Consider the following 20,000-nt stretch of genomic DNA (forward strand, 5'->3'; position numbering starts at 1 on the left):
TGATCACTGCTCCACACTGCTTATCTGACCGCTGCTCCACACTCCTGCTCCACACTGCTGCTCTGACCACTACTCCACACTGCTGCTCTGACCACTGCTCCACACCGTTTCTCTGACCACTGCCTGTCTTACAGCACAACTCTTCCTGTCACAAGACCCTGAGCTCTGTCTGGTCCTGTGGCCTAAAATCTTTGTCCTTTCCTTGGTTGGGGGGGGTGAAACAGAGAGAGAGAGAGACATACACACACACACACATGCACGCACACACTCACACAGGGAGAGATAGAGTGAGAGAGAGCGAGAGTGAAAGAGAGAGACAGTGAGAGAGATAGAGGGGGGATGTGAAACAGAGAGAGAGAGAGAGAGCGAGGGGGGGGCGCACAGTAATATGCTCATTGGCCCGCTCTGCTGCAGGTTGTCCAGAGGGCATTCTGGGAAATCACCTCCCCCCTCCTGCGTAAATATTCCACTCCAGTACATCACTGCCCTTTTAACGCATTTCCCAGCATGCCTTGGCCTTAGGAACCACACTTCCTCTCTGTATTAAATATGGATGCAGCCATGCTCAAACTGATAATTACACACACTGTAACCCAGCACACAAAACACTGCTCAAACTGAGAATTACACACACTCCAACCCAGCACACAAAACACTGCGTTTAACCCAGAATTACACACTCCAACCCAGCACACAAAACACTGCGCTTAACCCAGAATTACACACTCCAACCCAGCACACAAAACACTGCGTTTAACCCAGAATTACACACTCTAACCCAGCACACAAAACACTGCGTTTAACCCAGAATTACATACTCCAACCCAGCACATAAAACACTGCGCTTAACCCAGAGCTACACACACTCCAACCCAGCACACAAAACACTGTGCTTAGCCCAGCGCTACACACACACCAACCCAGCACACAAAACACTGCGCTTAACCCAGAATTACACACTCCAACCCAGCACACAAAACACTGCACTTAACCCAGAGTTACACACTCCAACCCAGCACATAAAACACTGCGCTTAACCCAGCGCTACGCACTCCAACCCAGCACACAAAACACTGTGCTTAACCCAGAATTACACACTCCAACCCAGCACACAAAACACTGCACTTAACCCAGAATTACACACTCCAACCCAGCACACAAAACACTGCGCTTAACCCAGAATTACACACTCCAACCCAGCACACAAAACACTGTGCTTAGCCCAGCGCTACACACACACCAACCCAGCACACAAAACAGTGCGCTCAACCCAGAATTACACACTCCAACCCAGCACACAAAACACTGCGCTCAACCCAGAATTACACACTCCAACCCAGCACATAAAACACTGCGCTTAACCCAGAATTACACACTCTAACCCAGCACACAAAACACTGCGCTCAACCCAGAATTACACACTCCAACCCAGCACACAAAACACTGTGCTTAGCCCAGCGCTACACACACACCAACCCAGCACACAAAACACTGCGCTTAACCCAGAATTACACACTCCAACCCAGCACACAAAACACTGCGCTTAACCCAAAGCTACACACTCCAACCCAGCACACAAAACACTGCTCAAACTGAGAATTACACACACTCCAACCCAGCACACAAAACACTGTGCTTAGCCCAGCGCTACACACACACCAACCCAGCACACAAAACACTGCGCTTAACCCAGAATTACACACTCCAACCCAGCACACAAAACACTGCGCTCAACCCAGAATTACACACTCCAACCCAGCACACAAAACACTGCGCTTAACCCAGAATTACACACTCCAACCCAGCACACAAAACACTGCGCTCAACCCAGAATTACACACTCCAACCCAGCACACAAAACACTGTGCTTAGCCCAGCGCTACACACACACCAACCCAGCACACAAAACACTGCGCTTAACCCAGAATTACACACTGTAACCCAGCACACAGAACACTGCGCTTAACCCAGAATTACACACTCCAACCCAGCACACAAAACACTGCGCTTAACCCAGCACTACGCACTCCAACCCAGCACACAAAACACTGTGCTTAGCCCAGCGCTACACACACACCAACCCAGCACACAAAACAGTGCGCTCAACCCAGAATTACACACTCCAAACCAGCACACAAAACACTGCGCTCAACCCAGAATTACACACTCCAACCCAGCACACAAAACACTGTGCTTAGCCCAGCGCTACACACACACCAACCCAGCACACAAAACAGTGCGCTCAACCCAGAATTACACACTCCAACCCAGCACACAAAACACTGCACAAACCCAGAATTACACACTCCAACCCAGCACACAAAACACTGCACTTAACCCAGAATTACACACTCCAACCCAGCACACAAAACACTGCACAAACCCAGAATTACACACTCCAACCCAGCACACAAAACACTGCACTTAACCCAGAGTTACACACACTCCTACACGTGTAATTACTGCATTATGGTACACATCTGTGGATGGTGTATGACACATTGACAGCAAGTTGGAAATATACCACACTGGCAATCAGCAAATACATGCTGCCTATTAAAAAAAAAGACATTAATATATTTACCATGCAAACCAGCTGTGACCCCACATTCATAATGGATCTCCTAGTCAGTGAGCTGATCTGTCTCTGGACAGGGGAGACTGGGCCCTGGATCCATCACTCCTGCTTCTGGACACTTCACGTCTACATGCCCTGATCTCCTCATTTTACAGGAAAACACTGCGCTTGGTACACATCGGCAGGGGCTCCGGACGCGGACCGGCAGTCAGTGGCTGGTTAAAACAGAGGTGTGAGTTCCCAGTGGACATTTCTGAGGTGAAAAGTTGGTGAAACACCGTCGAGGCATTCGGGTGAAAACTTAGCTACGTTTGGTTGAAAAGTGAAAGTTTTCTAGCCTACCCGGGCAAAGTCAGGCTATAACCTGACCTATTTTGGGGTTAGTTAACGTAGTCAGTTTATATCCGAACATGACCCAAGCCAGATCTCCCCCCGTCTACCTGCGTAGATTCCAGATTTTGCTCGCTGGGTTTTGTCTGAAGTGGGCCATTTTGAGTGGAGTCAGCTCATGAAGTCCAGAATGATGTGTCAGGCGTGGAAGCACCTGACTGACAGGACCTACGCGCCCGCAGCGCGTGACTGACAGGACCTACGCTCCCGCAGCGCGTGACTGACAGGACCTACGCGCCCGCAGCGCGTGACTGACAGGACCTACGCGCCCGCAGCGCGTGACTGACAGGACCTACGCGCCCGCAGCGCGTGACTGACAGGACCTACACCCCGCAGCGCGTGACTGACAGGACCTACGCGCCCGCAGCGCGTGACTGACAGGACCTACGCGCCCGCAGCGCGTGACTGACAGGACCTACGCGCCCGCAGCGCGTGACTGACAGGATCTACGCGCCCGCAGCGCGTGACTGACAGGACCTACACCCCGCAGCACGTGACTGACAGGACCTACGCGCCCGCAGCGCGTGACTGACAGGACCTACGCGCCCGCAGTGCGTGACTGACAGGACCTACGCGCCCGCAGTGCGTGACTGACAGGACCTACGCGCCCGCAGTGCGTGACTGACAGGACCTACGCGCCCGCAGAGCGTGACTGACAGGACCTACGCGCCCGCAGCGCGTGACTGACAGGACCTACACACCCGCAGCGCGTGACTGACAGGACCTACGCGCCCGCAGTGCGTGACTGACAGGACCTACGCGCCCGCAGCGCGTGACTGACAGGACCTACGCGCCCGCAGCGCGTGACTGACAGGACCTACGCGCCCGCAGTGTGTGACTGACACAGCCCCTTCCGGAAGCCAGGCCGAGGCCCAGCGAGCGCTGAAGTGCAGAATGCGTTGGTGTGACGGCGGGCGTGACCTGTGCCACATGTCCAGCTGGCGGCTGCCATGGCTGATTGATTGCAGGTGCCGACAGCCAATAGCAAACCTGCTTTACATTCCTGCTCCTGAAGGACAGGCTGTGAAAAGTATTTTAGATTTATTTTCATTCGAATCCACGTTCAGTTTTTTTTGGAGTCGCGCAATTACCGGGAGAAGGGCGGTTATGTTCTGATTCTGAGTAAGGGAAAGGTCACCCACCGGCAGGCAACCCCGCCGCAGCCCGCGCGCAAAGAGACGGAATGTTCTGGACCTGTCAGTCACTATGGGCAAAAAGCGCGCAAACGCGCGTTTCCATGACTGGAGACATCCAGACGGACATACATTGGCTACTAGCGCAAAAAGTTGAGAGAGAAAGGCGGCCTCTCCGTCTGGTAGCTCCCTAGCTCCGTCTACCAGTTCATGCTCGTGCCGTCTGAATTAACTTTCCAGAGACGAGTTGCGCAACTCTTCCCCCGGTATATCCGCTGCCTGCGGTAAAGCCATGCGGATAACCCGCTCTTAACGTTCGCACGCGCAGCTGTCCCTCCACTCTGCTGTGAATCGCGTCAGAGAACAAATCATGACATGACGCCTCACGGGGAAAATGTCACCTTTAACTCCACAGACACTTAAACAGCGGGGGGAATTCGTTTATTAGGTTAGACAGCCTGATGCCGGGCGCATTATCTAACGCCGTCCATTCATTGCGCAAACACAAACGGGCGTTGTGGCGCGAGGGTGGCCGACAACAATGGATGTCTGTTGGTTCAGTATCTCTGTCACACGAACTAATCGTGATGCGCTTGTGGTACTGCGTGGAACGCTTGGATTGACGGCGACCGGTCGCTCCATTTCGTACCCACGTCTCTGCCGCGTCATACTCGAGGTCCCCGCGGAACGACGTCCCGACAGGGTCGTGGAAGCTGCCGACTACACGCGTACTTAATAACATGATTACAGAACACTTTGTTTAAAGTAGACTATAACGCGTGGTCATTTTTTTACACCACTCCCCCGTTGAAGGAATCTCAAGTTACCTGCATGCTAACTAGATCACGCATGGCTTTTACGGTTACTAATTTCTAAAACGTCCGAAAGCAGACCGAGAGTTTAATGTGCCTGCTAGCACGCACGCGTGCTGATAAATCCCCTCCAGCGCACAGACGCATTCACACACAGGGCCAGTGCAGTGGATTAAAAGGTTCTTTACTGTCCCTCGCGCAGGGGCAGGAGACAGAGATGGAGCTGCGGTCCCTGCGTCTCGTGCCTATTTAAAACCCAAGTGCGCGTTTCCACTAGAACAGTGTTTGCTCGCGCCGCCTGAAAGCCAGCCAAAAAGATCGCGTCTGCGATGCGTCCTCCGATCTCGACTTACCTTGAATCGTCTGCTGATAGTAGACCAGTCCTTCACCGTCCCGGCGAGAAATTCAAACCCCCCTGAGCGATCCTGGTCCCGCAGCGAACTATCCGCGCGTACTCGATGCCAATCAAGTGGCCAGGTCTCGCCCCGCGATGACGTTTGGAAGCAAGGACCAATCGGCGACATGCAGTGCAGTACAGTCTCCGCCCATTTTGTTTTGGCTGTGCAGCGACCTGTGTGGTGATGTTAATTCCCTGTGACATACTGGACAGAAGGGCTACAGTGAACGAGTTGGGGAGAATAATGGCGACGACAATTCAGCCGCGCTAACTCAGCCGTTACTAACTACCAATAAAATTGTCTAAGCTATAACCTACACTGTAAAATGTCCAGTGTTCATCTAATTCCGCAGAATATAGACGAGTCCAACAGGGACCATATGCACTCTGTAAAGAGCTGACTTAACACTGGACGCTTTGCTGTGTACCCCTCTCAGAAATTATCATGTTGTTTTTAGATTCGTATCATTAGTTGCCATTGTTATTCTTAATCCTGCGATTCCATTTATTTTTTATTATGCTTTGTTTTTCCGGAAAAGATCAAACGAGTTTCAAGCTGCCTTTCTAGCAAGTCATGTCCAAAAAGTAAATCACAGAGGTTTCACTCGCTTGGGTGTTAATTTCAGATGATTAATACAAAAAAAGAGAGAATTACGGAGTATCCTTGGGTGTCATGCGTGACGGAAGTAACAGCTCAGCGTTTGGGTTATGGAAGAGTGGGCCAGGTCATTAAGCTCAGGGTCACGAGGGTATCCGGCTTCTTCTGGAAGGAAGAGAATGCAGGGCATGGAAGCTCAGTAAACGCCGATGGCTTATAACCGTGAATGTATGCCCTATGCGTTTAAACGCAAAAATCAAATGTGTCACTTTGCACTGCATGGATGATATATGTGAACAGACACAATAATTCATCATTTATTCAATAATTGACGTGTGTGTGTGTGTGTGAGAGAGAGAGAGAGAGAGAGAGAGAGCATCCCCAGAAAAAATGAGTGTATATGGAAATACTGTAGCATTCAGGTAGATAGATAGATGACACAGAAACAGTGTATATTGTTTAAAACCGTACCAAAATGCATTGCAGTGATAGTATTGTAGTGTTGCATTGTGGTAACAGCGTCGACTGTTGGGCCAGCATGGAGGAGTGTTGGTTAGACTCTCTGCAGTGGGGTATATATGCTGTGGTGGCGAATGCACCGATTCTGAGCAGGCCTGTCCTCGTTACTTTCTTGGAGCCCATAAAGGCAACAGCACGCATTAGGCAGCCCGTTTTTAGACTGTGAATATTTTACAGTCGCGCCCCTTCGTTATCTGAAAAAAGAGCGCAGCACCTGGCAGAGCGTTCGCTGCTCTAAGAAACACGAACTAGTCTTTTGTTTTTGGCCCACAAGCGGAGGCATTTAATCAGAGTCCTGCTAACGTGCAGTGACGCGTTTTGCATTTGCGTTTTGCATCAGATTCTCCCGTTTGAGCTGAAATTCAGCGAGACACTACTGTATTTGTCCACCGGAGGGCGACGTTGCACCACTAATGACGGAAGCGACAACGCTCTAATCAATTTGGGGTTGCGCTGTTGACCGCGGTATTAATTAAAACGCTTTTTTGGTTTGAATTATATTTTCTAGAAAGTATGAAATTGTTGACTCAGTGCTTCGACGGGCCGGTTTGGATGCATTTTTCAAAAACGCACTTTTCAAAACGGTTTGGATGCATTTTTCATCTAGGTTGTGGCCGCACAGGGGATGCTGCTGTCAAGGTTTTAAGATGCCTCTAAAATGACTAGTTTCTGAGTCTGTTGACCCCACGTGAGAAGTGGAGCTCAGCGGGACAGTCCCTCTGACCTGGAAAACCATCTGTGGTGGATCAGCCCAGCAACGGAGAGTCTGGGGGGCCTTCCTGATCTTACCGAGACCAATCTCACCCGCTCAGAACGCAGACTGCCCCAGACGGAACACTGTCAGAAATAGACTCTACGTAGCCTACTGCTAGTGGTGTATTACATGTGTGGTATGTTCTGATGCCCACAAATGTAAAAGAAAAAAAAAAAAACAAACAAAAAGATTATCTAGGGTTGAGACTGAAAGATTTGTATAAATACTGTTATTTGGGATGTTAGAAAACAGCAATGAAATTAATACCCGTCACCGAAAATTCTTGAACTGCGCGAACGACGCGTGTGGCCGTCCCCTGCATCCATGAGGCTTGCGTATATTTGACCACGAGGGTGCGCTTATACTCAGGAAACGGCCCTGACATCTCAGAATTTGAGCCGCGCGGTCGTCTGTCTTCATTTACAAAGGGTTCGATGTTAGACCCTATTTCTTGGTACACTAACGGTACAGACGTCAGACACTTAAAAAAAGCTCTACCATCTTTATTGTCGCATACTGTTAAGCTTCATTTGTCACGGCAGCAAAGATATAATTCAGTCCCCAACTCTGGTCCCGGAGAGCTGCAGGGTCTGCTGGTTTTTGTTACAGCTTAGCGCTTAATTGAATTTAGTCCACCCCCCTGAGAAGGACTACCTGCTTTATTAGCAAGAATACCCGGCACATTTAAAAAACATTTTTACTGTTATTGTGGTTTTGTGTTTCAGGCATATGTATTGAGGTTCATTGATTTAAAGAATTAGTTTTTCTTTGTTCGTCTTGATGTTGAAATTTTGTTTATAATTTTTGTCTTAGGTAATGATGAGTTTTTGACTTGAATAAATGAATTTGTTTTAGTTGTTTTGGGAATTTTAAACCAACAAAGACACTGTTTAATTGTAAATTTCAAACAGCTGTTTGCACTGTTCAGCCTGCCTGCTCAATTGATTCAGAATTTCTTGCCTATTTTAAGGTGAAGACCGAAACCTGCAAACCCGACGGCTCTCCAGGGGACCAGGGCTGGGGACCCCAGATACAACTGGCGAAATCTCTTCTGCACGGCCGAGGAACGGGCAAATGCGGACGCAGCAGGTGACTGCGTTTGATTGGCGTGCTTTCCCTCCCTTTTCACCGTGACGGTTAACGGGATGACACCCGGAGATCAGCTCGTGAGGCGGAACCGTGTTATTGTTCAGAAGCCGCCCCGCGTGGATACGGGCCGCGGATCCAGATTAGATTTATAATCCCGCTGTTGTTTGAGGCTTGAACAAACAGTAAGCGACGCTGTCTTTTGAAAATTAATTTTAAAAGGGAACATCAAACGGTATCCCCCGGGGTCTGAACGGGTGCGCGCGTGTTGAATCGCGTGCGCGTTTAATGCATTAAACAACTCTGTGTTGCCCGAGACTTCTTTTTCTGGAAAGGCAGCGATCACACAGTGTATGCGTCAGGCTTTTAACTCCAGGCATTGAACGAACAGTATTATTCCAATAGTATAAGCAGACTTTGTTTTATTGGAGTAATTATGAGTAGTAATTGCATTTTTTAGGTTCATTTTCCCCCCGGATATTACTAATAATATGCAGACCAGTGATGAAACTTATAAGTGTTGGCCTGGTCCATCTTTTTTTTAATCAATTCAGTGAGTGCAAACCTCTAAATGTGAGCTTGTTTCACATTTGACTTAGGTCCTTAATTTCACATGAAACAATTACCATTGGATTGGTTTTCCTTCACCTGTGTGAGAACCTTTCTGACTCCTGTGGAAGCTTCTGGAACTGAGGACCCAGCGTGGCAGACTGAGGGCTCACTGATGCTTTCAGCCTTCTGTGAACCAGAGTTAGTCCAGATGCTGCTGTCGTATTTCAGGCAGAATCTCTCTGAAGAGTTATTCATAAATATTTCATAAAACCAAGATGACAATATTTTACTGCGTGCAATTTCTGGCACAATGTAAGAACCTGTGTTTATGTACCTTTGTTTATGTACCACCTGTGTTCACACTCACCCGGAGTTTGCTGGTGGCTGAAGAACAGAGTGAAATACTGTTATCCTGTGTTTTTTAAATTGTGGTCTATCACTGTTACAACTGAAATATGACTCCTGTTGAAGGGCCGGGACTATATTTAATATTTTCAGCTGTCATTCTTTGCTGTCTATTTATGACACCGATCTACTGCTTGATTCAGCCATATTTTCTGGCTGATATCAAGCCGCACCTTCCTGGTAATAATGACAGTGTTATAAAGTATCGGTATTTTAGAGCTGTACTGTCTAACAACACCATGGGAAGATCAAAGAGGTCATCTTTACATAATGACTTTTAATAGCACAGTTTTACTTTACAGTTAAGTATAACGGTAATGCACTGATATTAAATAAGATTAAATAAGACTATGTACTGCCATGAGCTGAGGTGGCTCTTATGATGAATTGATGGCTCCATGCAGCTTTTGACCCCCAGGTGCTGGCGGTAGGAGGGCAGCCATGTTGGTGAGGTCAGTGTTCGGCAGTCTGGCGGCCATGTTGATAAGGTCAGGGTTTGTTGTTACAGGGGTGAGACGGCAAAACTGAAGACACCAAGTACAGACGAGATAGACGCATTTTATGATGTCACCACATAGATGGTTCCACGTATCTGGAGAGAGAGGAACAGACAAAAGGATCAACAAAAGGATCAAAACCTCTTAAAGAGTGATTGCACTCACTGTTCCAGCCTGGCTCCGCCTACTAGACAATTTAGGGAAAGTGGGCGTGTCCATCTCATTTGCATAAAGTATTCCATATGCAAATAAATTCATACACGTAGCTGCAGCTGGCTCATGAAACTTCGATCAAACTGTCAAACTAGAGGCTCCAGATCAAATATAAATCAAGATTCAGAAATTACATGAACTGTTTCTCCCCTGAAATATTTTCAAAAACATATTTTAGTGGTGCCGGCGGTGTTCCATCGCATTAAAACGTAAACTGACAAATTTGTGGGAGGCAGCAATTTTCCAGCTGATTATCTGGATTGACATCTACATGTTATAGTAGTATTCCAAGTTGGTCAGCACCAATAAATTTTCTACCATTTCATTATGCAGTAGTCATACAAACATGTTTACAGGAAAACAAAAAAGTGATCTCGGGTGTAATTAAGCAAGTTAACTTTTGTTGCAACAAAAATCTTTCTATGTAAATGAATCACTGCTGTAAGTATACACACACGCACACGCACACACACGCACACACACACACACGCGCGCAGTACCGTGATCGGGGGCTGGTTCCTGTGCTTTCACTCAGCAGAAGCTCTGTAAGCAGGGTGTCGTCACTGGATCTTTTTCCGTACCTGAGAAAATGAGCGGATCAATCTCACCTGTCTGTTAATGACACAGCCAGCCTGTTCCTGACTGGGTCAGTCTCACCTGTCTGTTAATGACACAGCCAGCCTGTTCCTGACTGGGTCAGTCTCACCTGTCTGTTAATGACACAGCCAGCCTGTTCCTGACTGGGTCAGTCTCACCTGTCTGTTAATGACACAGCCAGCCTGTTCCTGACTGGGTCAGTCTCACCTGTCTGTTAATGACACAGCCAGCCTGTTCTTGACTGGGTCAGTCTCACCTGTCTGTTAATGACACAGACGGCCTGTTCCTGACTGGGTCAGTCTCACCTGTCTGTTAATGACACAGATGGCCTGTTCCTGACTGGGTCAGTCTCACCTGTCTGTTAATGACACAGCCAGCCTGTTCCTGACTGGGTCAGCCTCATCTGTCTGTTAATGACACAGACGGCCTGTTCCTGACTGGGTCAGTCTCACCTGTCTGTTAATGACACAGCCAGTCTGTTCCTGACTTGGTCAGTCTCATTTGTCTGTTAATGACACAGACGGCCTGTTCCTGACTGGGTCAGTCATGTCTGTTAATGACACAGCCAGCCTGTTCCTGACTGGGTCAGTCTCACCTGTCTGTTAATGACACAGTCAGTCTGTTCCTGACTGGGTCAGTCCTGTCTGTTAATGACACAGACGGCCTGTTCCTGACTGGGTCAGTCCTGTCTGTTAATGACACAGCCAGCCTGTTCCTGACTGGGTCAGTCTCACCTGTCTGTTAATGACACAGTTGGCCTGTTCCTGACTGGGTCAGTCTCATCTGTCTGTTAATGACACAGTCAGCCTGTTCTTGACTGGGTCAGTCTCACCTGTCTGTTAATGACACAGTTAGCCTGTTCCTGACTGGGTCAGTCTCATCTGTCTGTTAATGACACAGCCAGCATGTTCCTGACTGGGTCAGTCTCATCTGTCTGTTAATGACACAGCCAGCCTGTTCCTGACTGGGTCAGTCCTGTCTGTTAATGACACAGACGGCCTGTTCCTGACTGGGTCAGTCTCACCTGTCTGTTAATGACACAGTCAGTCTGTTCATGACTGGGTCAGTCTCACCTGTCTGTTAATGACACAGTTAGCCTGTTCATGACTGGGTCAGTCTCACCTGTCTGTTAATGACACAGTTAGCCTGTTCCTGACTGGGTCAGTCTCACCTGTCTGTTAATGACACAGCCAGCCTGTTCCTGACTGGGTCAGTCTCACCTGCCTGTTAATGACACAACCAGCCTGTTCCTGTTTATTTTCACCTGCATCCTGAACATAAATACTCCTCAATACCTGATTATTTTTTCCCAAAAGAGAAAATGAAGTTAGTGTTCCTGTACGAATAGTTCAATGAGTGAAGGTTCTGGACTGAGACTTTTTACCAGTAAATAGCGAAGACTGAAAATGATAATAATTTTAGACGATGCCTGCTCATAAAAATGGGTAATTATTGCAGTTGGACTGCCTGGGCAGAGGCTGCACACTCAGGCTGCACACTCAAGCTGATGACTGAGGCTTGTTTACGTTCGTTTTCATAATCCCCTTCAGCCGTCTGATTATTCCTCCTTAATATGATGACACGTTCAGCAAGGAGCAGGGTTTCGGGTTTCCCTTATTTCACAGAAAAGCCTAATTTCATAAACGTGTGCCAGGCTAAGTTAATCAGCCAGCAAATCTCTTTAACAAGATCACCTCCAAGGCACCGCGTGACATTAAATAAATTGAATTAATTTCTAAAGATTTTCCATTTTGCTACTTCCCATGAATGTGTTTGCTTAGAATAAAAGAAATTATCTGTTTCATGTTTTTATCATAACACCCAAGAATCTTTTGGTTAGCACTGTATATATTACCTCTGAGTGAGATATATTTCAGGCTTTCAACTTTTAGTTTGCATATAATTACTGTCATTATTAATGTTGTTGTTTTTATTATTATTATTATTATTATTATTATTATTATTATTAATAAGAAAAAGAAGAATTTTCCCTTCAAATAAAACACAATTGTAATATATATATATATATATATATATATATAAATACAAATGTGGGCAGTATTTAATAACACCATATCTCACGTCTCCTGAACCTAGTCCAACATAGTCCTAGGGCGTTTCTCTAGAGTAGGTGTTCGCGCAGCTGGGTCCGCGCCCGAGACTCACCTCTGCCGCGTGATGAGGTTGATGTAGTGTCTCAATGCGGAATAATATTTGGCGAGTTCCTCGGCGGGTGCGTCCTCTCCAGGGTTGTCCGGTTTGGACGGGTATCCTTCCGCCAACGTGCCAATGCAGATAAGTATGCAGACCGCCAACATCACCATGCCCATCCGCGTGCCAAGATTCAGACGCATCTTCGTCAAGTCACGGGGCGCGAGGAACAGGGGAGGCGGGGAAATACTGTTTAAAACACGTGAACGGACTTCCGTTCTCACCTTTCATGACAGAGTAACTAAAACATTTTTTCTTTTATTTGCGTTATCAAAATCAAGCAATAAATCGATTAATTAAATGCGCATTCCGGCACGGGCTATAGGGCGTATTCAGTGGTAGCACAGGTAGGTAGCCTATTGCAAGGAGTTCACGTAAATTAAGTAGAGAGCTAGTTAGTTGTTGCGCTTTTTCTAGAGGGAATAAAACATTTAATAGGAAAACTATTTTGTAAGTGAGAGAAATTAAAATTACTTTTTGTCCCTTTAACAATTTGTCGAGATGAACTGAAAATACACCAGAAAATAGACAGACTGTATGACGGTCACTGAAAATATTTTCAGACATTGAAAATAAGATTATGACAAAAGAAAGAAGACAAAGTAAGCACTTTATGCAAAATATAGAAAGAAAGTAAAATGACCCCTTTACCGGTTCTTTCTCTTTACAAGTTTGAGATTAAATGAGTTTATTCAGTCTGAAGATTTAACATTTAACGACTGGCCGGTTCAGATCTCACCAAGACCGTCTCTGCGTGCCGTGTTCATCAGCGTAATTAGCCTGTAACGCAATCAGTGTACAACCTGAATACGGTCTTTAAGAATCTTCTTTTAAAACCGCGTTTCCCCTCAAAACTGAATAAAACGAAAAATGCATTTTTAATGTATTTTAATTTTTGAACAGTTTAAATATTAAGTTTGGATATTGATTGAGACTAGAGTTGCCACACGTTATTGGGGCCATATCGTTACATAGCAACATTCTCAGTGATAAAAATCAAATTCATTGTCAAAGAGGGACACTATGCGTTCTGAGATGTACGCAACTGGTGTTAATTTTACACTGAACATTTTGCTCTGTGTAAAAGTTAGGGGTAGACATCGTTCGCCAAGTAGCCGTTGGATCAATCGTAGGAGAATTTAAACTTAGAATTTCTAACTTTTACATTACAGAAAAGGCTAGTTAGAAATGACTGAAAGTTTCGATCAAAATGACAGTGTGTGGAGACGATACAAATGATTAACTTTTTTATCTCTGCAATTCTCCGTACATCTCTGTTATTTAGTGTAAATAACAGGATATGTCCCTGTCCACGTTTCAGCGAAAATAGATACTAGCAAAGTAAAGTGCCGTAAAAAATAAAGTTATTTTTTGTTACTCACATTGAGTTGATGATTGAGTTTTCCGCGGTCCCGTTTCCCCGGTGCGCTTTGTACGGTTTCGCCCATGCTACCGTTTTTATAGTGCCGCGCGCGAGCGCGAGGGAGAGCGAGGGAGGGGGGCACTCGCTCACGCTCCAGCGAACGCAATTCTCTTATCGCAGCGGTGCAAAGCGAGGGGACGCGTCACCGGCTAAGCTGTCATCGCCCGTTTAAAACAACATTTACGATAAAAAGTGATTGGTTTTTGTCGGTAGTCAAGAGAGGGAGGGGGTCTTTTTTCCTCGTGCATCCACTCAAAACTCGTGTAATTAGGTGGAATGAAATGGCGAAGTGCGTGTCGCACAAAGGGAAGCAGCGATTTGTAAATTAGTCGCTCAATTTTATGTATCTCATTGTCGACCGGATGACAGTTTCCATCCCAATTCAGATAATATTATTTAGCCGTAAATAGATCTCGGAAAATGGGAAAGCATATTTCAATATTTGTGAGAGTGTGATTAAATACGTGGTGTAAATACACTGTAAACAAGCATTGGAAAAAAAAACAGAATTTACATTGAGCCAGTCTAATAATTGTTATAAATAAATAAATAAATAAACAAATAAATAAACGTTTTTTTCCTTCAAAAACAACACTCTGAAGCTTTGCTTAAATGATTCTCTGCTTCACACGGATGATGAGAAAACTAATGGATTTTCTGCATATAAACATTCCACACCGGGGGGAAGGGTGAGCCGGTCCCCTTTTATCTGGTTTCAGGGGGTCCGTTTCTGTCAGCATCAAGCACAAAGAGGAGTGTGGGCATTTTCCGTCCCTTCTGGTCATGTGTCCATTATTCCAGGAAATATGTTTCATAGGATATTATTTTAATGTGTTTCATATTATATACAATCTCCCTTTACCCAGATTTGAAATGAATACACACACTCACACATACACACACACACACACACACACACAATGTTTTTTCACAGTAGATTGCTCATTTCAATCTGTGTATGTGTGTAATTGATCATCACGGTTGTCAGAGCTTAACATGTGATTGTTTGAATGACAGACGAGAGAAAGTGCATCTGAGTGCGTGTGTGTGTGCGTGTTTATTGTTTGTGTTTGAGTGTGTGTGTGTGTGCGTGTGTGTGTGTGTGTGTGTGCACATGTGTTTGTATGTGTGTGCTTGTGTGTGTGTGTGTGCGTGTGTGCGTGTGCATGTGTGTGTAAATGGATGTAAATGGACTGCATTTATATAGCGCTTTTATCCAAAGCGCTTTACAATTGATGCCTCTCATTCGCCAGAGCAGTTAGAGGTTAGGGGTTAGGTGTCTTGCTCAAGGACACTTCAACATGCCCAGGGCGGGGTTTGAACCGGCAACCCTCCGACTGCCAGACAATCGGTCTTACCTCCTGAGCTATGTCGCCCCTATGTGTATGTGTGCGTGTGTGTGTGTGCACATGTGCTTGTATGTGTGTGCTTGTGTGTGTGTGCATGTGTGTGTGTGTGCACGTGTGTTTGTATGTGTGTGTGCATGTGTGTGTGTGCACGTGTGTTTGTATGTGTGTGCTTGTGTGCGTGTGTGTGTGTGCACGTGTGTTTGTATGTGTGTGCTTGTGTGCGTGTGTGTGTGTGTGTGTGTGCATGTGTGTTTGTATGTGTGTGCTTGTGTGTGTGTGCATGTGTTTGTATGTGTGTGCTTGTGTGCGTGTGTGTGTGTGTGCATGTGTGTGTGTGCATGTGTTTGTATGTGTGTGCTTGTGTGCGTGTGTGTGTGTGTGTGTGCGTGTGTGTGTGTGTGTGTGTGTGTGCCAGTGGGCTGCAGGTGGTGTACTGAGGGCTTTTATAACCTTCGTAGCCCATAGTGCTGTGGAAACAGCTCAGTTATTTCCTTCGAGAAAAGTCAAATTTTTTAACGCAAAATGCGAAAGAGGATACAAAAACCTCCCCTTATAAGAGTCATAACTCCTCCCCCTATAGGAGTGATAACCCCACCCCCTATAGGACTTTTAACTCCACCCCCTGTAGGACTCAAAACTCCACCCCCTGTAGGACTCAAAACTCCACCCCCTATAAGACTCATAACTCTACCCCCACAGCTGTCCCTGTCCCACTCTACACCATAAAGGTGTCCCTGTAACTCCACCCCCACAGGTGTCCCTATAACTCCACCCCCACAGGTGTTCCTGTTACTCCACCTATAAAGTTGTTCCTGTAACTCTGCCCCTACAGGTGTTCCTGTAACTCCGCCCCCACCGGTGTCCTTGTAACTCCACCCCTGAGTGTGCTTCTGTTACACGAGTCCCAGGTTTGATTTCATTGGCCAGATGGTGGTTTAGGAGTCACCTTCCGCCCTGTTTCTGTCTGTCTGTACGTCCCTCCTGTGTGTCCGTCCCAAACGCCCATCCTTCCCTCCGTTTGAGGTCTGACAGGCACGCGCGCGCAGATCAAGATCACACAGAAGATAGGGTTTCAGAAACACGGCGTGCGTCCTGACACGCGCTTCTGTGAGATATCTGCTCACTCTCTCTCCCTCTCTCCCCCTCTCTCCTTCTCTCTCTCTTTCTCTCCCTCTCTTCCCCCCTCTCTCTCTTTCTCTCCCCCCCTCTTTCTCTATCTCTCTCTCTTTCCCTCTCTCCCCCTTGCTCTCTCTCTCTTTCATTCCCTCTCTAAATACCACCAGTTGATTAAATGCCGACCAGAGAGGAGAACACTTTAGATCACTGCTACAGTACAATCAACCGTGCCTATCACGCCGTCCCCCGCGCTGCACTGGGACACTCTGACCACATCATAGTCCACCTGATTCCTGCATACAGGCAGAAATTAAAACTCTGCAAACCTGTTGTGAGGACATCTAAGAAGTGGACCAGTGAAGCTATGGGGGATCTTCGCACGTGCTTGGACTGTACTGACTGGGATGTTTTCAGGACTGCTACCATCAGTCTGGATGAGTACACAGAGGCTGTGACATCATACATCAGCTTCTGTGAGGACAGCTGTGTACCATCACGCACCAGGGTTATCTACAACAACGACAAACCCTGGTTTACAGCTAAACTCAGACAGCTAAGGCTGGCAAAGGAGGAAGCATTTAGGAGTGGGGACAAGGACCGGTTTAAAGAGTCTAAATACAGGTTTAGCAAGGCGGTGAGAGATGCTAAACGACTGTACTCTGAGAAACTCCAACAGCAGTTCTCAGAAAACAACTCGGCCTCTGTCTGGAAGGGCCTCAGACAGGTCACCAACTACAAACCGAAAGCCCCCCACTCCACTAATGACTTGCACCTGGCCAACGACCTGAATGAGTTCTACTGCCGATTTGAAAGACAATGGGACAGTCCTGACACCATCCCCCGTGACCCCATTCACCAGCTCCAGACCACCAGCTCCTCCTCCCCCATCTCAGCAGGAGCCCAGGCCTCTCTACAATCACCCACCTCAGAGGCCCCCTCCCCTATCACAATGACAACTCTCTCCCTCCTGGAGAGGGACGTTAACAGACTATTCAAATGGTAAATGGACTGCATTTATATAGCGCTTTTATCCAAAGCGCTTTACAATTGATGCCTCTCATTCGCCAGAGCAGTTAGAGGTTAGGGGTTAGGTGTCTTGCTCAAGGACACTTCGACATGCCCAGGGCGGGGTTTGAACCGGCAACCCACCGACTGCCAGACAATCGGTCTTACCTCCTGAGCTATATCGCCCCTATTCAAGAGACAGAACCCCCGCAAAGCAGCTGGACCAGACTCTGTCTCTCCCTCCACCCTGAAGCACTGTGCCGATCAGCTGTCTCCGGTGTTCACAGACATTTTTAACACCTCACTGGAGACATGCCACGTACCAGCCTGCTTCAAGACCTCTACCATTATCCCCGTCCCCAAAAAAACAAGGACCGCAGGACTCAATGACTACAGACCCGTCGCCCTGACCTCTGTTGTAATGAAGTCTTTTGAGCGCCTTGTACTGTCCCACCTCAAAACCATCACGGACCCACTCCTGGACCCCCTGCAGTTCGCATACAGAGCCAACAGGTCTGTGGACGATGCTGTAAACATGGCCCTCCACTTCATCCTCCAGCACCTGGACACTGCAGGAACCTATGTCAGGATCCTGTTTGTGGACTTCAGCTCCGCCTTCAATACCATCATCCCGGCTCTACTACAGGACAAGCTCTCCCTGCTGCACGTGCCTGACTGCACCTGCAGGTGGATCACCGACTTCCTGTCTGACAGGAAGCAGCACGTGAAGCTGGGGAAACACGTCTCCGACTCCCGGACCATCAGCACCGGCTCCCCTCAAGGCTGCGTCCTTTCTCCTCTACTCTTCTCCCTGTATACCAATAGCTGCACCTCCAGTCATCAGTCAGTCAAGCTCCTGAAGTTTGCAGACGACACCACTCTCATTGGACTCATCTCTGGTGGGGATGAGTCCGCCTACAGGAGAGAGATTGAACATCTGGTGTCCTGGTGCAGCCATAACAACCTGGAGCTCAACGCCCTAAAGACAGTAGAGATGGTTGTGGACTTCAGAAGGAACGCAGCCCCACCCGCCCCCATCACCCTGCATGACTCCCCAGTCGACACTGTGGAGTCCTTCTGCTTCCTGGGCACCATCATCACCCAGGACCTCAAGTGGGAGCTGAACATCACCTTCCTCACCAAGAAGGCTCAGCAGAGGATGTACTTCCTGCGGCAGCTGAAGAAGTTCAACCTGCCAATGACAATGATGGTGCACTTCTACACTGCCATCATTGAGTCCATCCTCACCTCCTCCATCACCATCTGGTACGCTGCTGCCACTGCCAAGGACAAGGGCAGACTGCAGCGTATCATTCGCGCCGCTGAGAGGGTGATTGGCTGCAATCTGCCATCCCTCCAGGACCTGCACACCTCCAGGGCCCTGAGGCGGGCAGGAAAGATTGTGGCCGACCCCTCCCACCCTGGACACAAACTCTTGCAAACACTCCCCTCCGGCAGGAGGCTGCGGTCCATCAGGACCAAAACCTCACGTCATAAGAACAGTTTTTTCCTGACTGCAGCTGGCCTCATCAACAAGGCCCGGGACCCCCACTGATGCCACTGTCACTGTACTGTTATCCTGACCCCCACGGACACCAACAGACAGCACCTGTACTTAAAATCACTTTATCCCCTTGCACTATTGTTATTGTTTTGCACTATGTTTATGTTTATGTTATGTTATGTTATGTCTGTTATGTTTTTTACTGCACTATGTTCATCTTACTCTATTTATCTTATTTTATGTTCACTGTTACGCACCACCTGACCAAAACAAATTCCTTGTATGTGTAAACCTACTTGGCAATAAACCCGATTCTGATTCTGATTCTGATTCTGATTCTTCCTCTCTCTCTCTCTTTCCCTCCCTCCCTCCCTCCCTCTAACCCCCCCCCCCCTCTCTCTTTCTCTCCCGTATCAATGCCAGCATCTGTGATTCGGAGATTTCAGTCTGTGACCATATAATTATTCCTGACAGCCAGTCAAGGCACGATGGCACTGTCTGGCAGGATTGGCATTTCTGTTCTCTGTCTCCTCTTTGTTTTTTTGTTTTTTTAACAACACTACGGTAGCAATCAATACGTCAGTCTCCAGTGACGCGGACAAGGAAACGTTACGTTTCCATCTGCAGCCATAGAAGTACACACGTGAGAAATGTAATCATTTGTATGTGTCAGAGGAGTCAGGGGAGTAGGATGAGTCGGAGGAGTCAGGGGAGTCAGAGGAGTCAGATGAGTCAGAGGAGTCAGGGGAGTCGGAGGAGTCGGAGGAGTCAGGGGAGTCAGAGGAGTCAGATGAGTCAGAGGAGTCAGAGGAGTCAGGGGAGTCGGAGGAGTCGGAGGAGTCAGGGGAGTCAGACGAGTCA

General features: G+C 47.5%; 4 protein-coding genes across 6 annotated transcripts in view; 2 read left to right on the plus strand and 2 right to left on the minus strand.

Annotated features, from left to right (window-relative positions):
- The window catches only part of mpp6b (membrane protein, palmitoylated 6b (MAGUK p55 subfamily member 6)), a 21,473-nt gene extending 16,085 nt beyond the window's left edge, over positions 1-5,388 (minus strand). For 2 of the 3 annotated variants that reach the window (XM_035429068.1, XM_035429066.1), the window contains exon 1: positions 5,267-5,388. The gene's annotated coding sequence lies outside the window, so the exon portion shown is untranslated. The remainder of the gene's footprint in view (positions 1-5,266) is intronic. The other variant, XM_035429067.1, reaches the window with a different exon arrangement.
- LOC118233395 overlaps positions 1-9,440 on the plus strand; it is a 26,801-nt gene extending 17,361 nt beyond the window's left edge. Inside the window, exons 5-6 of the mRNA XM_035429103.1 lie at positions 8,152-8,270; positions 8,867-9,440. Of these exons, the coding sequence (XP_035284994.1) occupies positions 8,152-8,270; positions 8,867-8,960 (213 nt within the window). The 3' untranslated portion in view covers positions 8,961-9,440. The remainder of the gene's footprint in view (positions 1-8,151; positions 8,271-8,866) is intronic.
- Positions 9,441-9,486: 46 nt separating this feature from the next.
- npy (neuropeptide Y) lies at positions 9,487-14,185 on the minus strand. Its single transcript, XM_035429113.1, has 4 exons — positions 14,125-14,185; positions 12,698-12,885; positions 10,435-10,515; positions 9,487-9,816 (listed from the first exon to the last, which is right to left on the minus strand). Exons 2-4 carry the CDS (start codon positions 12,883-12,885, stop codon positions 9,792-9,794), a joined length of 294 nt encoding a protein of 97 aa, XP_035285004.1. The 5' UTR covers positions 14,125-14,185; the 3' UTR covers positions 9,487-9,791.
- Positions 14,186-16,750: 2,565 nt separating this feature from the next.
- LOC118234254 overlaps positions 16,751-20,000 on the plus strand; it is a 3,256-nt gene continuing 6 nt past the window's right edge. The window contains exons 1-4 of the mRNA XM_035430663.1: positions 16,751-17,626; positions 17,831-18,077; positions 18,195-18,302; positions 19,830-20,000. The exon at positions 19,830-20,000 is cut by the window's right edge and continues 6 nt beyond it. Of these exons, the coding sequence (XP_035286554.1) occupies positions 16,806-17,626; positions 17,831-18,077; positions 18,195-18,302; positions 19,830-20,000 (1,347 nt within the window). The 5' untranslated portion in view covers positions 16,751-16,805. The remainder of the gene's footprint in view (positions 17,627-17,830; positions 18,078-18,194; positions 18,303-19,829) is intronic.

The sequence above is a fragment of the Anguilla anguilla genome, chromosome 8 (genome assembly GCF_013347855.1).
Source record: "Anguilla anguilla isolate fAngAng1 chromosome 8, fAngAng1.pri, whole genome shotgun sequence".
NCBI lineage: Eukaryota > Metazoa > Chordata > Actinopteri > Anguilliformes > Anguillidae > Anguilla > Anguilla anguilla.

Bases quoted from the DNA above. Each gene is read 5' to 3' on its own strand.
- npy (XM_035429113.1), bottom strand. From the start codon at position 12,885: ATGCGTCTGAATCTTGGCACGCGGATGGGCATGGTGATGTTGGCGGTC. The intron at 10,516-12,697 runs GTGAGTCTCGGG...TCATTTTCTCAG, and splicing joins AACCTCATCACGCGGCAGAG to GTACGGAAAAAGATCCAGTG. The intron at 9,817-10,434 runs GTACTGCGCGCG...CTCTCTCTCCAG, and splicing joins GGAACCAGCCCCCGATCACG to ATACGTGGAACCATCTATGT.